The 27,947-nt window shown below is 41.7% G+C and overlaps 1 protein-coding gene across 3 annotated transcripts; it reads right to left on the reverse strand.

Annotated features, from left to right (window-relative positions):
- On the reverse strand, positions 1 to 26,757 carry EPHX1 (epoxide hydrolase 1). Of its 3 annotated transcripts, none has more exons than XM_074536817.1 (9): positions 26,449 to 26,757; positions 12,899 to 13,083; positions 11,296 to 11,476; positions 8,892 to 9,119; positions 7,430 to 7,559; positions 6,193 to 6,407; positions 4,022 to 4,130; positions 2,491 to 2,616; positions 1 to 1,026 (listed from the first exon to the last, which is right to left on the reverse strand). In XM_074536817.1, exons 2-9 carry the CDS (start codon positions 13,076 to 13,078, stop codon positions 801 to 803), a joined length of 1,395 nt encoding a protein of 464 aa, XP_074392918.1. In that variant the 5' UTR covers positions 13,079 to 13,083; positions 26,449 to 26,757; the 3' UTR covers positions 1 to 800. The 3 variants fall into 3 exon arrangements, with proteins under 3 accessions (XP_074392918.1, XP_074392919.1, XP_074392917.1); XM_074536818.1 differs by lacking the exon at positions 26,449 to 26,757 and adding an exon at positions 19,082 to 19,325; XM_074536816.1 differs by lacking the exon at positions 26,449 to 26,757 and adding an exon at positions 13,529 to 13,612.
- Between the last annotated feature and the right edge of the window lie 1,190 nt (positions 26,758 to 27,947).

The following is a 27,947-nucleotide window of genomic DNA, read 5'->3' on the forward strand; positions in this document are numbered from 1 at the left end:
TTCATCATAAATTATTCATAAATTGAATTCACTTTTAATTTTGAATTAACAATATTTTTGTCCTTTAGCAAGAGGTATTTACAACACCCTGCTAAAACAGTGCAAAGCCACAGTGTGTTGGGCCTACCTAGGGCTATGATTTAAGAGTACAAATTCAGTGCAGAAATAGCTGGGGCTGCAATTACTCCTACCCAGCCCCACCTCCTGGGCTGAGCTACAGGCACCTGTGTCTTTCAGCAGCTCCTCACATCTCCCAGGAGCCTGGCACAGGGCAGTCCAGCTCCTTCACAGCCCAGGCTGGAAGGGAAAGGCAGCCAGCAGAAGGCAGTTTAAAGATACTGTAAGCTCATCAATGCTGATTGATTGATTAATGCACTCATGCAAGTTAGGTCCTGCCAGGCTGCTCCCTGCTCTTTATGTGAGGAACTTCATACTCACAGCAACTCAAATTTTACTGCTGCCATGAAAAAAAAAAAGCCTTTCATAACAATTTTAGTGTTACTAGGTACGTTGGTAGTTGTGACGTCTATTTTTCAATCTCAAAGCAAGAGTCAAAAATACTACAGAACATGTTTCAGAAGATACTCAAGCACTCTTCATGCTACTTTCTTAGCCTAGCTGAACAAAAAAAACCAGCCCAAAATCTGTTGGTCCCCATGGCAGTATACACTGTATTTTTCTTTCTGTCCTTGCTCACATCTTGTCAACAATAAAATCTAATTACATGGATTACAGCAGACTAAGTGAGCCCTGTACATGTGCTAAGCTAAAAGTAATTACCCTCCTGTTTCTTAGGGAAGTTATTCCCCTTTCTTTTTCCAGAGTTGCTCTTTCTCTACTTTGTCCACAAACTGCAGAATATCTTTGGCAAGAAGTTCAGGTTCCTCCAAAGCTGCGAAGTGGCCACCCCGAGGCATGAAGTGGAAGGAGACAATGTTGGTGTATTTCTTCTTGGCCCAAGCCTGGGGTATGTGCAGGATTTCATTAGGGAAGGCAGCAATGCCAGTGGGTACCTGTACTGTGAGTCTGAGGGAGGAGAGAGAATCACTGTCATCTTCCAATCATTTAAATTTGCAACAAATCAGAAGTCCCAAGGAAATGTTCCTGAACAGTTGGGCACACTCTTGTTAGGCATTAAAAATTGGACTTCCAGATCCTAAAACTGAAGACAACACTATAATTCCTGAGGGAAAAACCTCTCTTTTATTTTGCATACAGTGATATTAAGGCAATTTTGCAGGGGATCCGGGGCATGAGGCTCAGAAGCAAGGAAAGGGAGAGGAGAGCCCTAGGAGGTGGTGAGCAGGAAATTTCTCTTGCTGCACACAGGGCTCAAATTGATGGGCAAGCACACAATTTTATAAGAGCTGGAGAGAGATTTACAGAGGAGATAACCACTTAAATATATTAAGCCTGGCAGGACAACTGGAGGGTAGGCAGGAGAATAATTACTTAATGGGAGGGAGAAGAGAAGAATGCTGATAATCTAGACTAGCTCAGAAACAACATTTCTGTATGTGGGTCTATACCCTGTAAATTGACTCTTGCTTTAAACTGGCATAAATGCACACTACAAAACATTCTTCACATTAGGAAGTGTAAGGAAGCAACTGGATTTGAGGGGTGTGAATGATCTGTGCTTGTTCTAAGAGCCACATTTTCTAGGTTTGAATATCCCATACACATAAACTGCCTTGTCAGAAGTGAAAGACTTTAAAATGTAGATACAAAAGTGTTGGGCATGTAGCCACTGGAAGGCTGGGGTCAGAACTTGTCACAAGACTCTGAGGCTCTGTCCTCTGGGCACTTGGAAGCTCACACAGCTCATCCAATGCAGGCAGAACCAGAGCAAGACATTGCCCACAGCATTGCCACAACAGCTTCAGGAACTGAGTCAGCTTCCTGGGAGCATCATTTCACAGCTAAATAAATAGCACGGCACTAAGCTGGGGGTGCAAATACCTCAGGGCAGATTTAAACCTTCACTCATACTCAGGCTGACACATGTGCATGCAACCAAGCTGCTGCCTGAAGAGTCTGGGCAGCAGCAGGCACATCAGTCTCACTGACTTCTCAAGGATGCAGTTTGTCAGCAGGCTGAAGCTGTTTCCAAAGGAAGGACTTGAGCCTTTTGCAGAAACAAGAAAATTGTGTCCAGAAAAGTACTAAAACTACAACCAACTAAATTAACAAAACTGACTGTGTGACTCAGTCACAGACTGATTTAGTAACCAAAATAAAATCGGGAAGTAGATGGCTACACCATGAATGGGGGGCCCTCAAGCAGTGCCTCCTGTCAGATCTCCTCACTGAGGGCTCAGGATTCCTGCCTAAGCACCGTGTTTTGCAAGCACAGCACAGTACATCAACTGCCTGCCATGTCTTGCAGAGGAATACTGAGAGAGAACTGTGTTTTTCCTCAGCATTCAGGAATCTATAAGGCATGCAACTGTAAAATTAAAATATTTAAAGAGAAGAAGGCACCCTTACTTTTCATGTTTCTGTGTGCCTATCCCCTTCTGCAGGTTTTCCTTGTAGAAACGCATGGAGGAGACAATGCAGCCTGACACCCAGTAGATCATGATATTGGTGAGCAGGTCATCCAGGCTGAACTTCCTGGAAAGGCAAGCCCAAGAGATTGCTTAATTAGAACTGAAAACTGATTTGCAGGGACTTGACTTTGGTTTGGTTGTAAGGGGAAAAAAAATTATAGGAAATAGTGGTTAAGAGTGGAGAGGTGAAGTTACTACTCCCCTTCTGTCTGCCAGTGACCAATTAAGGATGCTAAAGGCTGTCAGACACAAACTGGGATGTCACATTTTAACTCCTACATGGAAGGCAGATTCTGTGGCAGTCATATTTTCTGGAAAAATCCCTTTGCCCAGGATTCTTCTCCTGGGAAGCTGGAAGCCTCAGAGAAAAAGGAAAACAATTCTTATCTCATTTGCTTCTCCTGTGTTTTGCTGCTTTGGAATGTGGTTGGAGATGGTTTATCCTACAGGTGATTGTTTCACTGGTTTCATGTGAATTGTTTTGACTTAATGGGCAATGAGGGTCAAGCTGTGTCAAGGCTCTGGAAAGAGTCACAAGTTTTTCTTTAGTATCTTTTTAGCCTTCTGTCTGTGTCCTTTTAGTATTCTTTAGTATAGTTTAGTTTAGTAGCCTTTAATATATTCTAGTGTAATAAAATAATAAGTTTGCCTTCTAAGAACATGGAGTCAGATTCATCATTTCCTCCCTTCGTCTGGGAAGGGAGGGAAAGATGAAGGGAGGAAATTAATGAATACAAGAGATATAAAACAAATACAAGGTATAAAGCAAATACAAGAGGTTCCAACAAGCACCCTATGCTCCAGCATGGCTGTCTCTCCTGCCCACAGACTGGTAGGGTGGGAGCAGAACAGCACATGCAGCAGCTTGTGCCATTTATTAATGAGAATCTGAAATGCTACTGTGAGCCCTCAACAGAGCCCTGACACACCAACATGTGCTGTAAACAGTGCATGTTTCATATAAAGTTATTAGCTGTGTGCAGGGCAAACATTCCAAGCAAATCTGCTTTCCATAGCATGTCCCCTCTCTCCATTCCTGCCAGGTAGTTCTCAAAGGGGATTTCAGCTCTGGTTTCTGCTGCCCACTAAACATAATCCTCTATTAGCAAATGGTAGGTAGATGAAGCTGTAACAATCAATCCAAAGCCAATCCACAGGGAGTTAATTGTTAGTATTACAATGAATCATGAGCTGCCAGCACCTTAATGTGGGTTAAACTTCTGGATTTTGTGTCCTAATGAGATTCTTCCCCAGTTTTTAATATCCTGGGGTTGCAGGGTGTATTTCCTTCCTAGGGGATGGAAGTGGGCAGGGAATCCCTCAGCCTGCATGGCCTGTTTGCCTCTCAGTGTGCAGCACCAGCTGTGGTCACTCCAGGCTCCCTGAGGGCTGAGGTGACACTTCAGACAAACCTCCTCAGCTGTGACCCTGGGCTTAGTGACCCCATGCAAAATGGAGAAAGGGCTCACCTCTCTAGCCCTCCATCCTCTAGGTTCTGGAATTCCATATCAGTCCACGAGGAAAACTTCTCCAAGATGTATGCAGCCAGTCCCACAGGAGAGTCATTCAAACCACAGCCTGTAAAGGAGGAGGGAAATTTACCTGTAACTGATATCCAGCTACAGAACTCAGAATGTTAGAGAAGCTGCCTGTTGCAATGCAGAGGATGTAACTTTACAAAGCTGTTCCATCAGCTGCTTTCTTAAATAAATAAAATAATACAATGAGTTGGAGCCATTTAATGCCAAATCATAAACTGGAAGTGTCTGCAAATGAGCAGGCTCCACACTAGCTCACACTGAACATTTTTTGAACTGATGTAACAGTATTGGATTTCTGCTGGCTTTTCTTTTTTTCTGGTAAGCTAATAAGATTAAGCTCTATGTGCCAAGGAGGGTTTGCTTCCATTAATCTGGAAGTTGTCATGTATTAAACAGCATTACAGAGCCAAACCCCACATGCCTACACATGACCAGGAGGATTTGCAGCATTATCTAACAGCAAAAACATTTTAAGGATTATTAGAAAGTCATTAAGGAACAGCAAGGCTCTGCTAAATGGTCCGTCTTCTGATTAGCAACAGCAAACTGCCTTCATGGAGAACAAGCCTTCCTATAGATTTTATAGTTTGCTTTTCTTGGACAGAAAGAACACACCTGCACTTGGAACTTTGATCCCACATCCTAGTGCTGTGAAATACAGGGCCTGTAAACTGTCCCAGCTTCTCAGGAAAACACGAGGAAAGGGAACAGCAAGTTCCTTGGGAACAGCTTTGAAGCTGAATTTGGGAATTTGGTGGAATTTGAAGTTCCACCCTTGCAACCCAGCCTTCCAGGAAGGTGCCTAACACTGCAGCTGGCACAAGTTCACCAGTAATTGCTATTTAAACATGACACTGGGATTTCAATTATTAAGCAATCACTATTGATAAGTGCAATAGCAAGTGTTTGAAAAAGTTCTGTTGAGCACTTTCCAGATGTACTGGACACGACAAGCCTGTTCTCAGCTACTCACTGTGAGTAGAGTGCATCTGTTTACATAGAGAAAGGCTGACATTGATCCTCAGAGCACTTGGAACGTAGGCATTTCTGCCAGAAATTCCTTCAGAGTGTTTTTCCCCTTTTAGGAACCTGCCACTGCCCTGATCCTCTCTTTGTCCTTAGGAGAACTGCAGAAATGCTCCAGCTCCCAAAGCATGAACTGGCTGCTGGTTCCCAGTCTGCTCTGACAGACCACACCTGGCTGGTAAGGACAAGAATCAGCCAGAATTCTGATTGAGAAGGAGCATGGCTTAAGCATCTTTCAGATATCAGCTTCCCTCTCTTTCCTAAAGCACAAAAGAATGGCAATTTTTAGGAACCAAAACTCAACAGAAGCAAATTTTTTTTTAAATCCATACAATTATCCTTTTGCGTACACATTTTAAGAACATACCTGCCTCTGTAGGTAAGCTTATGGAAAACCATTAAGAAATATTTCCCTTAGCTATATTTTAAATAAAATCCATCAGTGAATTGCTGCTGCACCAAACTAAAAGGTAGTCAGCACTCTTGACTCAGTTGTCCAATTCAGTCACAAAAGATGTTTTTAAAATAGAAACACTTAATACTCAGATACTTAAAGCAGTTAAACCATCTGAGTGACTAGCTCATGTAGAAAGAACACTCACAGCTACAATTTTTTTTTCCTTGAAAGTCTGCAAGTAATTCAGAACAAGGAGTGAAAGTGAAATTTTATTTTACTTCTCAGGTATTACTTATCACTATAATAAATAAGCTACATTGTGTGCTGAGACAGCTAAAAGCTTCTTGTAGTTTACATTACATGAATGTGAACCATTCTCTGAGAAGAAATTATCTTTTGCTCTCAGCAGAGCTGCATTTGAAATGAAATTACAGTCCCCAGTGATAGCAGAAGTGGAAAAATATGAAACAATCTATTTTATTTATGAAAATTGGAAAATGAGGTTAGTGGCACTTGGAGCATGCTCAGTTTGGATGTGCAGATACACTGCAAAACCCCCCTATTTTCTGCATATTCTAAGCAGAACATTTTGTTTCTATGAAAGTACAACTAAAGTTAAGAGATTTAAGTATTCTGAGCTCAAAAAAGGTTGTGGGGTTATTTTTGTTTGTTTTACCAACAGTATCTGGTTTTGTAGCCTGTATGTGAGCATAGCCAGACTCAGACAAGATCTTGTAGAGCCATTTCTTCAAGAAGGGGAACATCCTCCTGACATCTTCATCCTGGAATCCAAAGAGCCCCGGGAAGTACCGGCCCAGCAGGATGGAGAGCAGGTGAGAGAGCCCCAGCTTCGAAACCAAGACCATGTTTAAATGGAGACCTTTCACGTGGCTAAAGACAAAAACAAACCATACACAAATTAACAAAAAGTTAGCAAAAGTTCAAAGTTGGTGTATTTAGAATCATAGATTATCCTGAGTTGGAAAGGACCCACAAGGATCATCAAAGTCCAGCTCCTGGCCCTTCACAGAGCAGTCCCAAAAATCACACAATATGCCTGAGAGCGTTGCCCAAACGCTTCTTGAACTCTGCCAGGCTTGGTGCTGTGACCTGTAATATTTAAAATGTTATTAACAGGAATGGACATCCTTGAATTCCAGCCTGTTAATTACATCATGACCTCAGCTGCCCTTTGTAGTGTGGCTTTTCACACAAAAATGACAAGTCAAAGGGACAACTCTCAGTAATCAGCACACACAAATCCTCCTTTTTTTTCCTTTCAAAGTACTTGTCCCTCTCCAGACTTTTTGTAGTAAGGCCACTACCAAACTGCTGCACAACTGTTTGAAAGAAAAAACATTGAATATAAACTAAAGTTATGTAATTTTGGATCTTTGCTTAACACTGAGCACCAAAGGGAGAACCTACAAATTGTATTTGCTGGGTGCCACGTTCTCAGAAGGTTAATTTATTCTTTTATGATACTATATTATATTAAAGAATACCATAATAAATTATGCTAAAGGATACAGAAAGGATGCTTACAGAGTGCTAAAAACATAATAGTGAAAACTCCTGACTCTTTCCAGAGCCCCGACACAGCTTGGCATTAATTGGCCAATGAGTGAAAACAACTCACAGCAGAAACTAATGAAACAACCACCTGTGGGTAAACAATCTCCAAACACCTTCCACATGTGAGTACAACACAGGAGAAGCAAAGGAGATAAGAACTTGTTTTCCTTTTCTCTGAGGCTTCTCACCTTCCCAGGAGAAAAAATCCTGGGCAAAAGGATTTTTCAGAAAATGTGAATGCCACACCTACACAGCAAGGACTTGGGCAGGAGCTCCCAAGTGCACAGGAAATAACTATTCACTATTCAGAGTAAAAGAGTGCACCAAGGGGTACTCACCTGGGAGCTATCTGGGCCAGGTTGGTGCAGATGACACAGCCAGCATCACCACCCTGGGTGTAGAACTCATTGAATCCCAGTCTGAGCATCAATTCATAAAAAACAGAAGCAGCACTCACGGAATTGAAGTCTGCATTTAAAGAAAAGAAGACTTTTGTTGCATTAATTCCACCCACACTTCTGACCCTGCAGCACTGATTCTCCACATCAAGGCAATGTTCCAGCTCCTCAGAAGCTACAAGTCCCTTTCTTCTTGCCTGACTGTCTGCAACCCCTTGTTCAGCATCCAAGCACAGAGAGCAAGCAGAATCCATGAGGAGAACAAACTCCAGCCTTTGTTGCAGACGTCTCCACTGCTCTGAATGCTGACCACGAAAATTGTGGGGTTTTTTAATAAAATCCATCAGTGAATTGCTGCTGCACCAAACTAAAATGTAGTCAGTACTTTTAACTCAGTTGTCCAATTCAGTCATAAAAGATGTTTTTAAAATAGAATACTCAGATACTTAAAGCAGATACTTAAAACCAGGGAAGCAGAGAAAAGCAAACCCAACTGCCACTGTCACATTTTTTGAAAAATCCCTTTGCCAGGATTTCATCTCCTGGGAAACTAAGAAGCCTCAGAGAAGAATGAAAACAATAATTATCTGATTGCTTCTCCTGTGTTTTGCTGCTTTGGAATGTGGTTGGAGATTGTTTATCCAACAGGAGAATCGTTTTTACTTAATGACCAATCACAGTCAAGTTGCGTTGGGACACTGAAAGCAATCAGGAGTTTTTAATTACTATCTTGTTAAGCTTTCTGTCTGTATTCTTTCTCTATTGTTTAATATAGTATATAATATAATATAATATAATATAATATAATATAATATAATATAATATAATATAATATAATAGCCTTCTAAGGACATGGAGTCAGATTCTCAATTCGTCCTTCATCCTGGGGACCCAGCAAATACCACACCCAACCTTCTCCACATCTGCACATGCAATTAAATAATAAACTCAGTGTCCCTTTAAACACCACCTCCTCAATTTGCTGGAGTTTGTGTTTGTATAACTCAGAGCACAAGATGAGCAAGCAGGTATTTGGCTGCAATCTGCCATGGGGACACCAGAACTGCTTTGTTTCAACCCTTCCTTCTCAATGCTGTTGAATATGGATGCAAAACACCAAAAAGGAACAGTAATAAATTAAATTTCCCCTGCCTGCTCACTCACAGTTCAGGGATGCAATTACAGCTCTTGAGCTGTAACTTCATTGCTCCAGGAACTAGCCAGTGATGTCACCTGAAGTCACCCCCTTATGTCCCTCATTCCACAGGACACACAGATCTCTGTTTCCTCACTGGGAAAACAAGAGGTGTGGAGCAGGAGCTGCTGTTTTTCCAACAGAAGAGTTACAGTCTCACTGTGAGGCTGGGCTTGTGGGGGTTCAATTTCTTCTCCTGTGTCATACCTTGCTTGTGGGGTGCTTCTGAGAAGCCATAACCAGGGATGGATGGGCAAATGACTTCAAAGATGTGCTCATCCCCGAGGCCGTGGCTTGCAGGATCCGTCAGCAGGGGGATGATTTTGTAAAACTCATAGAATGAGCCAGGCCAACCATGAACCATCAATAGTGGCTTTGCAGCCTGGCCTTCAGGCAAACGAGGAGGCTTTACATGAACAAAATGGATATCAATGCCTGTAAAAGTAAAATCATTAATTAGCACAGCCAAATTTACCGTGACACTGAAACAAATCACAGAACAGATTAGGAATAAAGCTTTTTCCTGTCTTTTTTTTTTTGGTGAGCATGCAAACACACTGCACCTCTCTGCATACATTTATCCAAGGACCTTAAAGTACTTCATAATGGGCAATTAAGCATCACAGCAGCCAAATGGGGTTGGCTATTTCTGTTTTAAAATAAATTGGCAAATTAAGACATAGAAGTGAAGCAATCTACCAACGGTAACACAGTGACTCACCCAGCTTGCAGGCAGAGGAGACAATTACATCATTTAGTCCAAGTGCCCTTAAATTTTACCCAAATGTCCCTACATGGCACAGGAGAGGCTTCAGTCAGCCAGAGATTTTTCTTCCTGAAAGGCCTGCAATTGCAGCTTGAAGGCACCAAGAGATAGGGAATCCATCACAAGGTGCAGCTGTTTGTCTGGGGGCATGAATCACTTTCCTCATTTTGTGCATGCCTTACTTTCCATTTGAATATGTCTGGCTTCTGTCCCCAGCCACTGACTCTAGATGCTGCACAAAAGGAATTTTAAAAGCCTTCACTAAATATTCTCTGTCTGTGGATGCCTCCTGTAATCAGGTCACACAGCTTAACTGCTGATAAACCAATCATGCCAAACTGAGGATTTGAAATTGCCTCCTAAAAGACAGTTAAAGTGTTCATTTTTGTAGTTCTTTCCCACCCTTTGTCCAAAGCTTTCAGTATCTCTTTAAGTGAATAAACCAAACCAGGAGCCTCTATTCTAGTACCAGTCTCCAATTTGACCAGTAAAAGGCAAAATCAGCAGTGTGGTTTCCATTTTGAAATCTTCACACAGCATTGCACCAGCTGCTTCAGGTGAGCTGCTCTCCCTCAAACTAACTCAGGGCTTTGTTTTCCAGGAAACAGGAATTTGTTCCCTGAATTCCTCATTTCTTGGTGTCTTTAAGCATGTTTTGCTCACATCAACTCCAGCTCACCAGCAATCCCACCATCTTTCACTGACTTGAGATTTCCCCATCCTTGACACTTCTGTGAATCTCTGCACTCTCTGAAAAGCTTTCAAGTGGTGACAGAAGGTAGGAATCTGATACACAGCATGTTTGACCTTGTCCTTTCATATCTGCTCTCTGTAATCTTTCCCAAGCCTGAAGTTTCCCTTCCCATTGCTATACATAGTGCATTGTCCTTAGCTGCTTCTCCCTTTCTTGTCTCAGATGGGGCTTTTTTCTTCTTTTTCAAGGGAAGGCTTTCTGGTTTTATCTTTTTCAGCACTAACCATCGTTTAAATAAGTGCTTTAAGCTCTAACCACTATGTAGCACCATTTATTGTCCTAGATCCATTTAAAATACCATGGCAAACTGCACCTTTTGAAATAACACACAATTATGGGTGCAAGTAAAGACAGAACAAAATACCTGTTAAGGTTAAATTTTGCCATCATGGGAGACAATTGCTGATCTCTAGAGCTACAACTGGACCCAAGCACCACCCCAAATCAGACATTTCAAAAAGCCCAGCCTGACCCAGCTCCAGCACCAGCACATCTTGGCTGAAGGAGCTCATTGGAAAGAATGAATGAAGAGAAACCATTCCCTCACAGCTGGCAGCACATCGACCCCAGGGGAGAGGCATTGTGCTCTCCTGGGCCTGGGAATGCTGGAAGAGGTGCAGCAGAGCACCTGCCAGGCTGAGGAGGGCTGCCAGGCTGATGCTTCACTGTGACAGCAGCAGCTGGGCAGCTCCACAGAGCACGAGGAGACATCTGTGGCAGTTTTTGCATGGCTGCATGCAAGGCAGGGAACATGTGTACAGCTTAAGATCCTCTTCTGCTTCCAAACACTCGTGCTTGGCTCCTGCTAACACCAGCTGACAGGCTGCTCATGCACAGGGAATTCCATTTGTCATTCCTTGTCCTGAAGGCTTCAGTTACAGCCAAGGAGTTCCCCGCTCCTTCAGCAGTGATGCCAAGGATCCAGACTATGGCAGCCAGGGAGGGAAAGCACTGTGACACAACCAGAGCCTTCTTCCCACCCTTGCAGACAAATTTATCTATTGCAGACAAATCTATTTGCCAATTGCAGATTTTCCTTGCAGAAAAATTTATCTGTTTCTGGTTATAATTTAAGGGAAAAAGCAGCACACCTTGAATCTTTGTTTTGAATTGTGGGTACTTGTTGAGGACTTCAACTTGTTTCTTCCAATTGAACTGGTTTTTCCAGTAGGACACCACCTTCCTGAGGTGCACTGAGTTGGCTCCATAATGGAAGCAGCTGTTCTCCAGTGGCTCAGTGAATCGAGCCTGGTCCAGTCTCCTAAACAAATCCTGTAGGGAAAGAGAGAGGAGAGACATTAAAAGCCCTTGTGTCTGCTGTCTTGGGCTGTGTGTGTTTCTAGTTATCCCCACGTGAAACGAGAACTATGGAAATAACATCTCTAATTAGACACCTGTGCCTTTTGCTGGTGCTCCATCAGCTGTCCCAGTATTTTTCCTCCTGCAGGTGGCCTCCTTCCCCTTCCATTCCCAGCTGTTCTCGGCCTTTGTTCTGCAGGGCTGCCTAACCTGAGAACCTCAGAGCTGGGCAAGCTGCTCTGCTGGCACCATTGTGGCTGCAAGGGCAACTCTTGCTGCCTTTCCTGGGTGCTTTCCTCACAGCCAATGCATGGATCTGGCCCAAACCTTTTGCTTTCCTTCCCAAACCCAGGGGTGGGGAGTCTTTCCCCAGGAAACACTCAGAAGGATTTTGCACAGACAGAAAGTTGGTGAAACCAGACTGAAATTGAAGTTTGCCAATCAGTCACCTTCCAACTGCACTACAGGAGATGTTGGTGACGCTGCAAGATCACTCTAAAATCACTCAGCAGGGAAGGACAGTCAAGAGCTCCTCCCTACTGCAACCAGAACCACAGAGCAGCTAAAAGGCAGGTCTGGAAATCTAATCCTGCTCAATCATTTTAAAGTTCGAAATGATCCATCTTAGTGTCTGCAGTGTAAGGGCAAAGCAGAATGGAGACCAATGTCTTTTGATATTACTAAGAAGGGTAAGCAAAGTGTTAAAAAACCCAGGCCTTGCTGAGAAATTAGGAATCTATTATAAATTAATAATGTGAGCAATCCCAGGAGTATTGTTTGAACCATGACTCCACAAAGCTCTATGAAATTGTTCAATCCCTGCCTTAAACACACACAATCAAAATCTTTCTATGCAACAAATTCTGCAACGTATGTGTTTACTGTAATTACCACAGTAATTTAGTGTTGACCAAAGTAGACTATTAATTACAGAAGAATCAGCATCCAACACAGCTGCAAACATAAAGCAGTCAAGAAAATGAGGTATTTGTAATTGCTTTGGAAAGAAAGGGGAAAAAAACAAGACATTGTTCTTATTCTGGTCTACACAAACTGAGGAAAATGCACAAACAGAAAAACAGAGTTGAGTAATCTGTAATATGATTTTTATGTTTATTAGGCTTTGCAGAGTAGATTTATTTACCAGCAATCATGCAGAGCCAGAGAACAAAATTATACACTGAGATCTGCCTATTCCTACCTATCTTCTGAAGTACTGAAAAATCCCTTCCCCCAAGACCTGGCCATCACTGGCACCCTGTTGGTTCAATTTAAAAATTACTTCCAAACACATTCTACATCATTTGGACACTTCTCCCTTCCCTTCCCTTCCCTTCCCTTCCCTTCCCTTCCCTTCCCTTCCCTTCCCTTCCCTCAGCACAGAGCTTTGCTTACACTCAGCTCTTCCTCTGCAGTCTCCACCTTAAATGGTCTAACACTGGAGTCTTCTTTGGTCTCAGGCTTTTGTCCCCTGCCCCACCACCCATCTTTGAAGGGCAGTGTCTCTTCATTCTTCTTGGAAAAGAAGAAGTAGATGAGGAGTGTCCCCAGGAGCAGGAACACCTCGAGCAGCATAATGCCTGCAGGAGAAGAGCAGAACTCTGGTGAGCCCAGTCAGCTCAGAGAGACACACACATTTTTTTGAGGAGACTTTTCCCTTTTCAGACAGGATTCCAGCTGCAGGATGTTCTGGCACTCACAGGATATCAATACTTCTGTGAAATTTCTGGAATAGAATGTTTCAACCTACCCAAATAGGTTTTAAATAAAAGACACATAATAAAAACAGAGCTCAAAGTCAGTTAAAGAGATAATGTGGCAATTAAATAGTCGTTATAATGTAAATGTGACATAAATATAACATAACTTAATGATTACAATTATACAATTGACATTCAATGCCTTCTCTTCCTCTGAAGTTCTAGATTCCCCACAAATCCCTGGGCAGAGCATCCCCTCAGCAAGGCTCACATGTCCACTGCTGCAGATTCAGAGGGAAAGAAAAGCAAGGCAGATTATACATACAGAATAAAAAGCCAACAGTGTGAGGGCAGCCACCTTGCAGCTCCCAGTCAGCCAGGAAGTGGAGCAGGGATATATTTGCACAACCCTTGAACAGCAGAGTAAAGGGCAGTCAGACCTTCCCTTTCCTTCTCCCTGTGAACTGTTTAAAGAGGAAACAAAAGCCCATGCTCTAAAATGTGATCACATTGCCAAAAAAAGTGACAAAATTCTGTCAAGGTGCAGAGCAACCTGATTTCACAGCACATCTGCATAACCCAGCTGCAGGGCTGCTGTGCTTCAGTCAGAACACTCAAAAAAAAACCTTGAATATATTTGGACAGTTTCGTGCTGCAAGTAGAAAAACCACTTAGACTTGTCTTTAATAATTAATGTTTTCAAGCATGCCTTTAAGTGTAAGAAACCTTAGCAAGGTGGTTTGGGGAACAATACTGTCATCATTTTAATGCATAATTTTAAAGAATGTCATGCTTCAAACACTAATTTGCTGGGGAATTACTAAGACATCAAGTATTTCAAAACTTCTGTAGGGCAAGGATTGTTTATGACCCAGAACATCTCCATTCTCTCTAGAGCCAGAAGGTTTTGTTGGTTTTGCTGCTGCAGAGTAATTTGATGCTCTGGAATGGCTCAAAGAGTCCTCAGAATGCACCAAATTTACTCCTGGATCAAAACAGGAATTTTAGCACAAGTTAACAGGAATTCACAGGATTAGAGCAGGAATGAAACTGAATGGAATAGTTTAAGTGCCTTTATGTGACAGGACATGTTTTATTTGAGTTTAATTTTCTAATGGCTGACAATAAACAAATACATAAATACACAAGTCAAGATAAGCACCCATAAAACACCTGTGCAGATTGAACATTTGTCCAGGCACTCTTTCAGATTGAGCAAGCTAAAAAAAAAGAAAAAAAAAAAAGAACAATATTCTATTTTTTACACATGCAAGTACTACAGCCTTGAAAATGCCTGAATCCTCAGAGGATGGAGCTATTGGATGAGAGGCACTGAAAAAAACTTGATTTGTTTATTTGTTCCACTGGTGCTTCCATAATTTCTGCCACTTGTTTTTCTTCACAATGTTATCTGGAGCACAAGACAACACTCCTTTCCCACCTTTACAACACCCAGGCTATAACTCTCCCCAGAATGAAAAAGTTTATCCAATTTCAGCTTGCCTCAGCACACAAACCAATGCAGTTTAGGAGCATCCTGAGCACAATCAAATTTTATTGCAAAGCACAACTGGAGGGGCTTCTAGAAACCTCAGAGCACTTTACATAGAAATGATACCTACCACAGCATTTTATAACATTTCTATTCCTCAGTCTTCGTGGAGAAAAACAGCAGCTTCCTCAAAATCACAGCACAGCTGGGGCCATGTTTGGGCTGGAAAGGTTCACCACCATAACGGTGAACACCACACAGAAAATCCCAACTCTGGGCCAGTCTGATCTGTTTGCAGAGACCCCAGCAAACAGAAGAGCTGCTGTCAGTGCCAGCCCTGTTGTTCAGGCTGGGCTACCTCCAAACCCAGAGCTCTCTTTGCTCCTGCTGCATCAGCACCACAGCCCTGCCTGTGGCATTCACATTCTCTGAAAAAATCCCTTTGCCCAGGATTTTCTCCTGGGAAGCTGAGAAGCCTCAGAGAAAAGGAAAACAATTCTTATCTCATTTGCTTCTCCTGTGTTGTGCTCACATGTGGAATGTGTTTGGAGATTGTTTACCCACAGGTGATTGTCTCATTGGATTCTGGTGTGAGTTGTTTTCACTCACTCCAGAGTGAAAACAAAGTGGTCACTTTGGCCAATTGGGGCCAAGATGTGTCAGGACTCTGGAAAGAGTCATGAATTTTTATTATTATCTTTTTAGCCTTCTATGAGTATCCTTTCTGTATCCTTTAGTATAGTATAGTATTCTTTAATTTAATATAGTATCATAAAATAATTAATTAACCTTCTGAGAACATGCAGTCAGAGGCATCATTCCTTCCTGCCACAGGGATCCCTGCAAAAACAGAACCTGCCAGCACAGAGCTGCCTGAACCTCCATGAGCCAGAAACCCTCATACCCACACCCTGAGCTACAGAACCATTTCTGCTCCCCCCATCTCCTCTCAAGGACACTTGAGAAGCAGAACTTTTGCAGCAGAAGGTCTGGGGAGGGATTGTGTGCAAATGTGTGTTCTGCATTCACCCTGGACCATAGGTGGAAAGAATTGGCTGTGAGAACAGACACCCATTTTTTTGCTGTGAATTCCAAACAGACTGGAGGATGAGCTTGTTTACCATCCAGTAGTAAGTGCCAAAACCAGCTTCAGGTCTCACAAGAATCCTGACTTCCACTGCAGAAAGCTGGGGCTGGTGACAAATTGATTTGCACAAGATGTCATCCTGACTTGGAAGAAGCCACCTCTGATATTGGTTGGGTTATTTTTTTTGCTAACAGAGACACTCTCTGTATTCAATCTCTCCCAGTTGCCTTGAAAGTGCCTGTAAAATTCCTGATGATAATGCACATGGGCCCCAGAGCTCCAGGAGTGTCACATTTTTCTGTGAGTGCCTAGGAAGGGAAGGACCGAGTGCGTCAGCAGCATCTGAACCTCACCAGCTCATCCAAGGGGATTGTTTTGGGAGGGATGAGCTGTGGGATGCAGCACGTTCCTGCCAGCAGCTCCATCCTGGGCCCACAGGAGGCCACTCAGAGCAGTGATTTCCCAAGTTCTCCATTCAACCTGCTTCTCTGGAGCTCTCCTGTGTTGTTTGAGCAGCACAAAGCAGCCACAGTTGTGACAAACCTGCTCCAGAATTTCCTCTGCTAATGACTGCTGGGATCTGTGGTGAAGTGGAAGTTATCAGCTGCTTAACACTTGTTCCACGATGCAGCAATACAGCACCGTGAATGTGGAAGGACAAACAGGTACAATAACACTTTTCTACCTCGTTTTTCAGAGATGCCAACAACAAAGTGACAGTGGTTTTATTGTCTGAAGTCTCTTGATGCAACCACACTGGCACAATGCCTTTATAAATGAGTGCTTCAAAGGGAGTTCATGTTTTGGTTTGGCTTTTTCCTCTTTTTATGTGACCAAAGGCAAGACCTTAGAAGGAAATATTTCCATTTATCCCATGGTCCTTAGGCTCTGAGACTTTGCTGTACCCCAGGGTGGATATTATTTGCAGACAACACTTAAATACCTTTGACAGTACTTTTATCCTAAAGAGTTCAAGGAGGAATGCTCTTGGTTTGCTGCTTTAAAAACATGTTTTCAAAGAAAAATGTTGAAATGCAACGGGCACAGTAAATAGCCCTGAACCAAGCTCCTCTTGAAGAAGACCGAGAACATCTCATTAAATACTTCTGCAAGAAAACCCCAGAACCTCCTTACAATATCTTACAGATCCCTATTGGAAACACTCCTGGTTTTCAGCACCTTTTCTGCATTTTGATTTGTCCCCTGTCTGTGCATTAACATCAGATCTAAGGGGTCCACAGGAACAGAGCGATTATTATTTACATTAAAGCTGTGTCCTGTCTCTTGCTTTGTCTTCATCAATACACAGAAGAGATGCCTCATGGAACGGAGCTCTTCATTTTCAGAGGTCATCTATGAAACAGCTCAATGGTAAAATCCCCCTCTCCTTCTACAAGTAATCATCCATCTCAGCCTTGCAGCATTAGAATCCATCTGAAACATGTTTTTGGAGAAATAATCAACTGTGCAGACCTTCTGTTTAATGCAGGAAATGCATTCTGGCCCAAACACCATCCAGCTGCCACAAATGATGCACAACACCCACAGCTTTGGGGGTGCCACCAAACCCTGCCAGGGCAAAACTGCTGCTGCATGGCAGAGGCAAGACTTGTGACTCTGCTGCTTTCAGAGCTAATCATGCTTTAGGGTTAATAACATTTTCCCTCCAGGACTGGTTTACCAGCACACTGTGAGGCAGCTCAGAGCACTTGGCACACTCTGAGAGACACAAGGTTTATTGATTAATAATTACCCTGCAGGAGAAATAACTTAATTTGGAAGTGATTTTTCTGTGTGTTTTTGTTCCCTTACATAAAATCCCACATCAGGCTTTACCAGAAAGGCATCTTTCTGCTGCAGCACCTTTGTTCACACCCTGCTTTGCCCAAAGAGCAGAAACTGCAGGTTACTCTTCCCAAGAGACCTGAAGGAAAAATGACCCCACTGGAGGACTTCAAACACTCATGGCACCTGCAGCAGAGTCCCTGAGCACTGCCACAGCCTAAAAGGAACTAAGACATGGCACAGTCCCTACAGCTTCACCCTCAGTCTGTCCCCTGCCCTCTCCAGGCACCACATTTTTGCCATCAGAAACAGACAGAAAACCACCAAGTCACTCATAGAGGAAAATCTTCCTATTTCTGTAGTTTATGGAGCATCATGACAGGCTTGAAAATAGCTTAACAAGGCAGAAACTGCTTTGCCTTCAAGTGATAACATCTCCCAGGTGAGCATGGAATGCTACATTAACATTGGAGGGGAGGAGGAGAGGCAGGCATGAGATGAAATAAAGCAAAGCAAATCAAAGACAGGAAATACAAATCCAACAGAGTTTCTGCCTTGTCTCGATAAGAAATTTAGCATTTACATTTTTTATTGCCACAGGTTGCACAGGGAGGTGGCACACAATGCTATCTCCAAAACAGCAGGAAGAGATGATATCATCCCATTTTGCTTTTTTTTTTTTTTCCCTAGACTGTTCACAATCAGCAATTAACCATTACAGAAGGAAATTAATTAGAAGGCTGTGAGCAGGAAGTGAGGTCACGTCCCCACGTGCCCTGGCCAGCAGGAACAAGCAGCAGGGCCAGGGTGGGCTCTGGGGTGCCCCTCTGTGTGTCACAGTGATATTGTCTGAAAAATCCCTTCACCAGGATTTCTTCTCCTGGCAAGATGGGAAGCCTCAGCTTCTCCATGTTTTGCTCCTCTGGAATGTGATTTGGAGAATTGTTTACCCAACATGTGAATTGTTTTTAATTAATGACCAATCCCAGTCCAGTTGTGTCAGACTCTCTGGTCAGTCATGGGTTTTTATTATTCATTCTTGTTGAGCCTTCTGATGCAGCCTTTCTCTTTCTTTAGTATAGTTTTAATATATAATTTCTTATAATATAATTCATAGAATATTATATCATATAAAATAGAATATAAAAGATATATAATATATTTTATATATATTTTATATATTAATATATAATATTGTGTATATAATATATATTTAATATATATTATATTTATATATAATATATAGAATAGAATATAATATAGAATAGAATGTTATATATAAAATATAGTATATATAATATAATGTAATTAAAATGTAATGTAATATAGTATAATATAGTACACTACGATATAATATAATATGCTATGATATAATATATAATATATAATATATAATATATAATATATAATATATAATATATAATATATAATATATAATATATAATATATAATATATAATATATAATATATAATATATGCCTTCTGAGAACTTGGAGTCAATTCTCATCTCTCACCTCTGCATCACCCAGAGCTGGCACTTACAGCACTTGTCCTTCCAGGCACGTTATTCCAGAGGAATGCTTGAGCACCTCACACAACACATTCCCACCTCGTTTTTCCTACAATTCCAATCCATTCTTAACTCTCCAGTACCACACTGAAAGTCCACAGGCACTGACACCCAAGTGTAACTAAGCATAAAAGAAAACTAGCACAGGACTAAGTTCACTGTCATGTACTTTGCCTCACCCGGGGCAGAATGTCTGTAACCACTGGCCAGCCAAAGCTCAGACCCCAATCATTATTTAAATCACTGCTTTCTTAAGAGGAAGAAACTCACTTCTTCTTTTAAAGCCGTGTCCTACACATTATTCTGTGCTGCTTAAAAACATGATTTGTTTATCTCAATTTTCCTTATTTTGCATCTATTATGTTTGAACAAACCCACTCTCTTTCAAGAGTCTAAAAAAGCACAAACTGACAGAATCCAGCTTGGGATCTGTGTGATGCCCATAAATGTGATCTAATGACAGTGTGCATGATTCAGGAGAAAAGAGATACACTCTCCATCTGCAATAATTTCTGTTTCAGACTCTGCAGGCAGAAAAGCCACGAAGGAACTCTTAAATCAGCAGTGTTCATGATAATTAAGAGTGAAAGAGCTGTTCAAACTACCATAATAATGCATCAAGGTGAGATCATGCAAAGATTTTATCCCATTTATCCTATCCAGCCTTTACTCTATTTAATGACCCTCAAATCCCAGCAAGAAGAGGTTTTTTGCACAGGTGCAGAGAAGTGACAAGAGCCTGGCATACAATGGAGGGTGAAGACAGCTGAAAGCTCTCTCAAACCCCATCTTCCAGTTAAAAGAGGAAAGGATACCATGCCAGCAACAATTTTTTTAAACAATTCTTAGCCACAACATCTTGAGCTTCAACATTTCATTCCTACTGCCTGAAAAGAAATTATGAGCAGCACGTGGTTCTGTTTTGCCTTCCACTAGAGTTTCTAGCAGTAATGAGGTTCCCCTCCTCATCCTGTGCCAGCATCTGCATTTTACAGAGGAGGTGGAAATGAACCAAACGAGTGAGATATTACAGATAAGGAAATGAGATCGGGGTAATTGTTCCTCAGGCCTTAAGGCAAATTTGGGCTCTAATTTTAGCTTCACCAAATCCTCCAGCAGTGCAGAGTAAAAGGTTGCCCTCCTGCCCTGCCAGGGTGTTATTGCCAATGTTTTGCCTGCCCTGATTTCCAGATAAGACTTGTTTTCATCCCAAGCTGCTTGGTGGTACAGCACAGCATGTCCCCTCCTGTTTACTGCAGGATCTTCCATCACTCTTAGTCTCAAGATTCTTCCATGGAATCAGGGAGAGAAAGATCTTTTCAGCTAGCAGATTTACAAGCTTTTTGTATTAGCACTGTTAGAAAACTGTGTTACTGAAACCTTTAATTATTAAAACATGGAGAATTGATGTATATGTGGTGCTTTAGAGGAGAAAAATTAAAAAAGAGTGCAAGCAGTTTGAGGTACGTAAGAACAAAGTACATGACAACCCTTCAGTTAAAAGAAGGTGGGGAGATAAAAACGATGAATATAAAGACTGCCAGAGGAATTTTCTGGCAAACTGCAAGACAGATGAGGTGCACATTGTGAATTTAAATGAGGTAAGGGCAGCATGAATGAGAATGCGCTCCTTGCCCCATGATGTGAGACTCCCTCAAACCTCTGTGATGCCAAACTCCCTCCTTCCATGTGATGCAAGATGACCTCCACCTTCTGTGATGCCAGACCTCCTCTTACCTCTGTCACACCAGTCTCCCTCTTACCTTTAGGATGAGACTCCATCCTCCAGTAGTGAAGATTTCCTGCTTTTTTCTGTGACATCACATTATTCCTTTCCTCTGCGATATCAGACTCTCTCTTATCTCTGATGATTTCTTCCTTTCTCAGTGATGCCAGACCTCCTCCCTCCTTCAGGACACCACAGTCCCTCTTACCTCTATGATACCCAGCTCTGTGATGTCAGACTCCTCTCTTTCTTTCTCAGTGATGACATTTTCTTCTTCCTTCCTGATGACAGACTTGCTCTTACCTCTGTGCAACACTCTTTCCTTCCTCTGTGATAGCAGATTCACTCTCACCTCTATGATGACAGACTTCCTTTTTCCTTTCCTTTCCTTTTTCCTTTCCTTTCCTTTTTCCTTTCCTTTCCTTTTTCCTTTCCTTTCCTTTTTCCTTTCCTTTCCTTTTTCCTTTCCTTTCCTTTTTCCTTTCCTTTCCTTTTTCCTTTCCTTTCCTTTTTCCTTTCCTTTTTCCTTTCCTTTTTCCTTTCCTTTCCTTTTTCCTTTCCTTTCCTTTTTCCTTTCCTTTCCTTTTTCCTTTCCTTTCCTTTTCTTTCCTTTTTCCTTTCCTTTCCTTTTTCCTTTCCTTTTTCCTTTCCTTTTTCCTTTTTCCTTTCCTTTTTCCTTTCCTTTCCTTTTTCCTTTCCTTTCCTTTTTCCTTTCCTTTCCTTTTTCCTTTCCTTTCCTTTTTCCTTTCCTTTCCTTTTTCCTTTCCTTTCCTTTTTCCTTTCCTTTCCTTTTTCCTTTCCTTTCCTTTTTCCTTTCCTTTCCTTTTTCCTTTCCTTTCCTTTTTCCTTTCCTTTCCTTTTTCCTTTCCTTTCCTTTTTCCTTTCCTTTCCTTTTTCCTTTCCTTTCCTTTTTCCTTTCCTTTCCTTTTTCCTTTCCTTTCCTTTCCTTTCCTTTTTCCTTTCCTTTCCTTTTTCCTTTCCTTTCCTTTTTCCTTTCCTTTCCTTTTTCCTTTCCTTTCCTTTTTCCTTTCCTTTCCTTTTTCCTTTCCTTTCCTTTTTCCTTTCCTTTCCTTTTTCCTTTCCTTTCCTTTTTCCTTTCCTTTCCTTTTTCCTTTCCTTTCCTTTTTCCTTTCCTTTCCTTTTTCCTTTCCTTTCCTTTTTCCTTTCCTTTCCTTTTTCCTTTCCTTTCCTTTTTCCTTTCCTCTCCTTTTTCCTTTCCTCTCCTTTTTCCTTTCCTTCCTTTTTCCTTTCCTTTCCTTTTCCTTTCCTTTCCTTTTTCCTTTCCTTTTTCCTTTCCTTTCCTTTTTCCTTTCCTTTCCTTTTTCCTTTCTTTCCTTTCCTTTTTCCTTTTCCTTTCTTTCTTTTCCTTTCCTTTCCTTTCCTTTCCTTTTTCCATGTGTGATGCCACACTCCCTCTTACCTCTGAGATGTCCAAATCCATCATAGCTCTGTGATGCCAGACTCCTTCCTTCCTTCCTCATTGATGCCACATTCCTTCCTTCATGGTGCCAGACTCTCTCTTTCCCATGTGTGACACTTTCTCCTTCCTCAGTGTGCCTCAATCCTCTGTGATGTCCAACTTTTCCACATTTCCTCCTTTTTCTATGATGCCACAATCCCTCCTTCCTTGATTATATCCCTCCTCCCTCAATACCTGTCTCCATTAGAGACTCCTCCCTTCATCTATTATTTCAGATTTCCTTCTTTTTCTGGGACACCAGACTCCCTGGCCACAAAACCTGCATACTCCGAGTATAATGCAAGAAATGTGCAAAATAATCTATAAGATAATCAACTCATTTTGCCTAGAGCTATAAATGCAAAAAGAATAAAGAATATTAAATGTGACTATGGAAACAGGAAGAGATCAGAACTTGTTGTCTCTCTACGAAAACTTCATTCCCAATGAGGAAAGGAACTTTGAATGGTGCCAGAGGAGGGAGCAGATGGTAGCCATCATTTTCTGTCAAATAACTGCAACACCAAAAGGATGTGTCAGAGTAAACATGTAACAAGAACAATTCCTGCTACTTTATCTCTCCCTTAATAACAATATTTAAGTTCTGTTTAGATTTCTAGAGACATGCACTACCTGTACCCACCAGATGAGAGCAATTAACTCTCTTGATGAAGCACCCAAGAGGGCTTGGTCCTCCAACAGAGCTTGGGTTTTGATTCATCAAACATGGGTGTTTTACCTGAGAGGAAGATTTGTTTTCTATCAGACAGCAAAGCCCACCCAGGCTGCAGATACAGAACAAACAGGGAGAGCAAGAGCTGTGTGTCCTAACTGCAGAATTCACAAGATGAACAAGATTTGACTGCTGGGTGCAATAAATGTGAGGAGAATTCCTTGAGACACAAAGAAACAACAAAACCCAGAAGTTTGCTGAGCCCTTTCTTGTCCCATGGATTACACCTAATAATCTCTTGCAGAAATGTTTCAAAAAAAAAAGAAAAAAGCTGGAGAAATGTCAGGTGACAGCTCAATTTTCAGAGAGGAAACCTGGCAAACAGCTCCTGTTCTTTAATCCAGCAGGATCCCTCCATAAACAGGATCGCAGGTCATTCCTTCATTCTGGCAAATGCACGATCAGAGAGAACAACTAACAAAGCATGGCCGCCACAATTCCCACAAAAATATTCCCAGCCCTGCCAATCAGAAAGCATTTAATCAACAACAACATGCTCAAATAGACATAAAAAACTCAGAGTGCTGCTTAAAAGAATCAGCCATAAACCCCAGGGTATATTCAAATCACTGCCAGCCATCCTGCCATGTCTAGCATGACCAAGATATTTCAGCAAATGCCACTTTGGAAGATGATGTTTTGTGCTTTACCATTTATGTAAATACCCATTTACACACACAGTGATGCTTTTAATTAAAAATAATGTGTGCAGAGGAAGAATCCAGGACTTTTCCAGCAGTGGTATTCAGAAGGGAAAAAAGTATTTTCAACATTAATTACAAGCAGACCAAAGCTCTTCAGAGAGAAGCAAGATGCTCTACTTTCCAAGTGACTTTTCTTCAGGGACTTAGACAGTAATTAGAGATCTATTTGCCACATTTGGAACTTGCACTTTGCAGAAGTCTGCCCTGGTTCTGGGATTGTGCATGGCACGGAGAAAATACTCTTGTAGGCTCAATGAAATAGTGAACATTCTACCATAAAGGCAAGGCTTTACCTCTCCTTGTCTGCCCACAGAATTTGAATACTCCAACCAGAAATGTGCATAGGAACATGTAAAATAATCAATTTATTTTGCCTAGAGCTATAAGCTGTGCTTCACCTACCACCCCCAGCTCTACTTTGCCACTTCTCCACTGACAAATTACTTGACAAACTATTACTGAAGCAACAAGAATTTCTGGGAGTGTTACCATTCCAGAATTATTACCCCTAACACTTTCATTTACCTGTTGTAATTACTCAGAACAAATTGGTCCTTTCACTAAGGAGCCTGAGCTTATTTCACAGTGCTTACAAAATTAAAACATTGCCATTTGATGCCTAAAAATCCTGGGTAGGTCTGAAAGCTTTGTTGAAACCCTGGATAAACAAACAGGCTGAAAGGAACGGTGTTATCCTACAGAATGACCAAATACCTGAAGTACAGTAAATCAACAGGGGGCAAAAAAGCCTTTTAAAACACCCAGTAATACAAAGCCTATTTTGGGCAATTCATACAGACAAATTGCATGTGGATTTTGCCTGCACTGGTTATTACCCACCATGCTCTATTTCAAATTATTTACTTCAACGCTATGATCACACGAAATAAAACAACAAATTCTGGGGAAAATAACAAGCCAGCAGAGTTTAGCAAATCACACACAAGTTTGAACAAATTTTTAACGATTTTTTGACTGGAAATGAATTCAGACTGGAAAAGATGCAGAACAAAGAGCCATGAACTTGACACTGTGCCAGGACCTTCCCCACAAAGACTTCAGCTCTGACAAAAGATCTAATCCCTGTCCTTGGACAACTTCAACTGTGGATTGATTTTCAAAGCTGCTTAATTGCTTTTGGGGACTATCTTCCATCGATTTTCAGTAAGCATTAGCAATCTGTGCACTCAGGCCTCAGCTTTAGCTTACTTCAAGCAGAGCAATATCTGCTTCAGGGGAGAAGCACAGCATCCCCAAAGAGCAGGACCAATCCACACATGAACCTTGCTTTTGTGGCTCTCTGATAACTCTGAGACATTGGCTTCTAAGACTGATCCTATCTTGTAGATTCACCTAAAATTACCAATTTCTCTTATTTAAGCTAAAGCAAGGCTGGGAAAAGAAGGGAAGAGAAAGCAGCCTAATTCAATAGGGTTAGAAAATTAAGCAATGCATTTGGACATGGTATGTTTGAACTCCTGGGCAATCAAAATCCCATCTGAATTCTGACAAACTAAACCCAGCTTGAGCAGAGTACATAATTTCCTTAGTCTTTGCAGATTGCTCAGTTATGCAACAAAATACGGGCATTAAACTTACAAGGTTTTCTTCTCATACCTAAAATGCTTGTTCAGCAAAGGGAATTATGCATAAAGTACTCAATCGAATCATCCTCAGGTCTGGCAAAATTATCCATAAATAAATAAAACCTCAATTTCATATCCCCATTTAGAAATAAGCAAATAAACCAAAACGAAACCATTTACATGCCAATAGTTAAAGCCCCTTACTTTAACTAAACAGGGAAACCTGGCCACGCTCCCGAGGAACGCTAAATAAAATTATTTCCATAGCAATTTTATGGAAATAACAATTTTATGGAAAGTTTAATAATAAAATAAAACAATTTTAATGTTTTATGGAAAACACAAAAAATTATGTTTTATATATATGTTCTATATATATATGTTACATATATATATAACATATGTATATGTGTATATGTGTATATATATACATATATAGACACATACACATATGTTATATATATGTGTGTTATATATATGTTCTATATATATGTTCTATATATGTTACATATATAGAACATATTTTTTATGTTTTTATTTATAAAAAAATAAAACTTAAAAAAATGTTTTTATTCCATAAGCACTGGTAAATTTTTTATGGTTTTTATTTATAAAAAATAAAACTTAAAAAAAATGTTTTTATTCCATAAAAAAATAAAACTTTTGTTTTAAATGTTTTTATTCCATTACCTTTTTTAGTTTCAATGTTTTATTCCAACTTACCTCCGGCTCCAGCTGTTGGGGATGCCACACACGCTCCCCTACCAGGAATACAGATTAGGACCTTCCTGTTCCCGAAATCAGCACAGAGCCCCCAGCAGTCCCAGCGCTTTATCCACACTGGAACAATTCCCATTGTCAGGAATCCTTGGAGCAGCAGCAGAGCCCTGCGCACTCTTAAGATCCCTGGCATTTACGGACCTTCGGTTCAGCGCCCGAAGCGGACTGGGGCACACGGAATGGATGGATGGAAAATCGCTTTCCTTTAGCGCATGGTGAGCCAAAGTTCCTCTCCCCGCCGCTCGCATCCCTCCAGGAACTTCCCAAACCCATCCCGGACCGCGCCCGCTCCATCCCGGATCGCGCCCGCCGCTCGCTCTCACCTGCCGGGCCGGAGCAGGCACCGAGCCTCCGGGGCCGTGTCCCCGCTCCGCAGCCGCCGGGAGATGTCGTTCTGTCCGGGCACAGAGGCTCCGGAGCACCGCAGGTTTGTCCCCGCTGCGTCCCGGGCTGCGAACGCCGCCTGGGCGATGCCCTGCGGGATTTGGGCAGAGCCAGGAGCTGCTGGGAGCTGGGATCCGCCTGTCGGAACTCAGGACATCCCTCTGGCTGTCCTGGACTAACAATCTCCCTGCCAGGGACTCAGAAACCCAGGCACAGAGCCCAAGGTGCCTGCGGTTTTATGACCCATGGAGCAAACTACCAACCTTATATGAAGATCTGCAAGCCATGACAGTTTAAGTAGAATGATAGCGAATTTATCACAGGGTGAAAAAATAGATTTTTTGGGGTTTTTAGAATGGGTGTTCAGGGGGCAAGATGGAGGAATCTGGGCGTGACCAGCCTTTCTCCTTCTTCTTCTTCTTGGCCTCCATCTTCTGCTGTGATGTTGGCACTTTTGGATTGGTTTAGAAGAGAAGCTCACTGTCTAACATAGGTGATAGGTATTGGAAAGTAATTGTAAATATTGTATATGTAGTTTTTAGTATAAAGACATAACAACCCCCCAGGGGCAGGCAGAGTGCCTTGTTGAACAGACCTTGGCAGGACAGGAGAAAATATTTTATAGATAAGATACAATAAACAACCTTGAGACAGAGAACTGAAGAGCTCAGGTGGCAGAACTTGAGAGAAAGACAGACTGTGCCTGACAGAAGGAAAATGCTGAAAATGCATCTAACTTGGATTTTCGTGTGTTGTCGTTCTCTGAAGCTGTGCTCTCTCCAAGGCCTGTCTTGCAAACTTGGGCAGAGAGAGCTAAACTAGCCTCAGAAGGTCAAGTTGTAGCAGCTCATCCCACCAGGAAAAACAAAACAAGCACTCCTTATCATTTCTGGGGTTTTACCATTCAGTCTCAGTTTTCAGCTATTACTTCACTCCTAAGATCCAATCCTCTTTTTCCATCACCTCCCTGCCACCTCAGCTCCTGTTTGGACTGTTGGGCTCCTGACAGACAGACAGACCTGTGATCACAGATGAAGATTCCTTTCACATCTTTCAACCTCTTCAGCCCAACCATCACAGTCTGCTCAAGCAGTCCTTTGCCCAGAGCCTTTTGGGTAGCTCTCATTCTCTTTTGTTTTGAGCAGCAATAGTACCTAAATCAAAAACCAGTCTTCTTTAACGACATGTCCCTAAACTGTTCTGTAAGTAAGTTTTGTCCTTTTTTGTAGTTTTCTTCTTCCACACCAAATGTGCTGGCTGAGTTCTACCCTTTTGGGGCATCTATCTTCACAAACTACTTTGTACTATTTTTCTTGAGACACCAAAAACATTAGGAGCAGTCCATCTTTCTTCTGTAGGACTACATAGATTTCACTTACATACAAACAAGACTGTGCTGAATTTCATAGTAAACATAACTTCTATGGGATGAAAGTTA

This window comes from Zonotrichia albicollis, chromosome 3, assembly GCF_047830755.1.
Source record: "Zonotrichia albicollis isolate bZonAlb1 chromosome 3, bZonAlb1.hap1, whole genome shotgun sequence".
Classification (NCBI taxonomy): Eukaryota; Metazoa; Chordata; class Aves; order Passeriformes; family Passerellidae; genus Zonotrichia; species Zonotrichia albicollis.

Bases quoted from the DNA above. Each gene is read 5' to 3' on its own strand.
- EPHX1 (XM_074536817.1), bottom strand. From the start codon at position 13,078: ATGCTGCTCGAGGTGTTCCTGCTCCTGGGGACACTCCTCATCTACTTC. The intron at 6,408-7,429 runs GTGAGTACCCCT...TTTTGTCTTTAG, and splicing joins CTGGCCCAGATAGCTCCCAG to CCACGTGAAAGGTCTCCATT. The intron at 2,617-4,021 runs GTGAGCCCTTTC...TTGCCTTTCCAG, and splicing joins GAGGATGGAGGGCTAGAGAG to GAAGTTCAGCCTGGATGACC.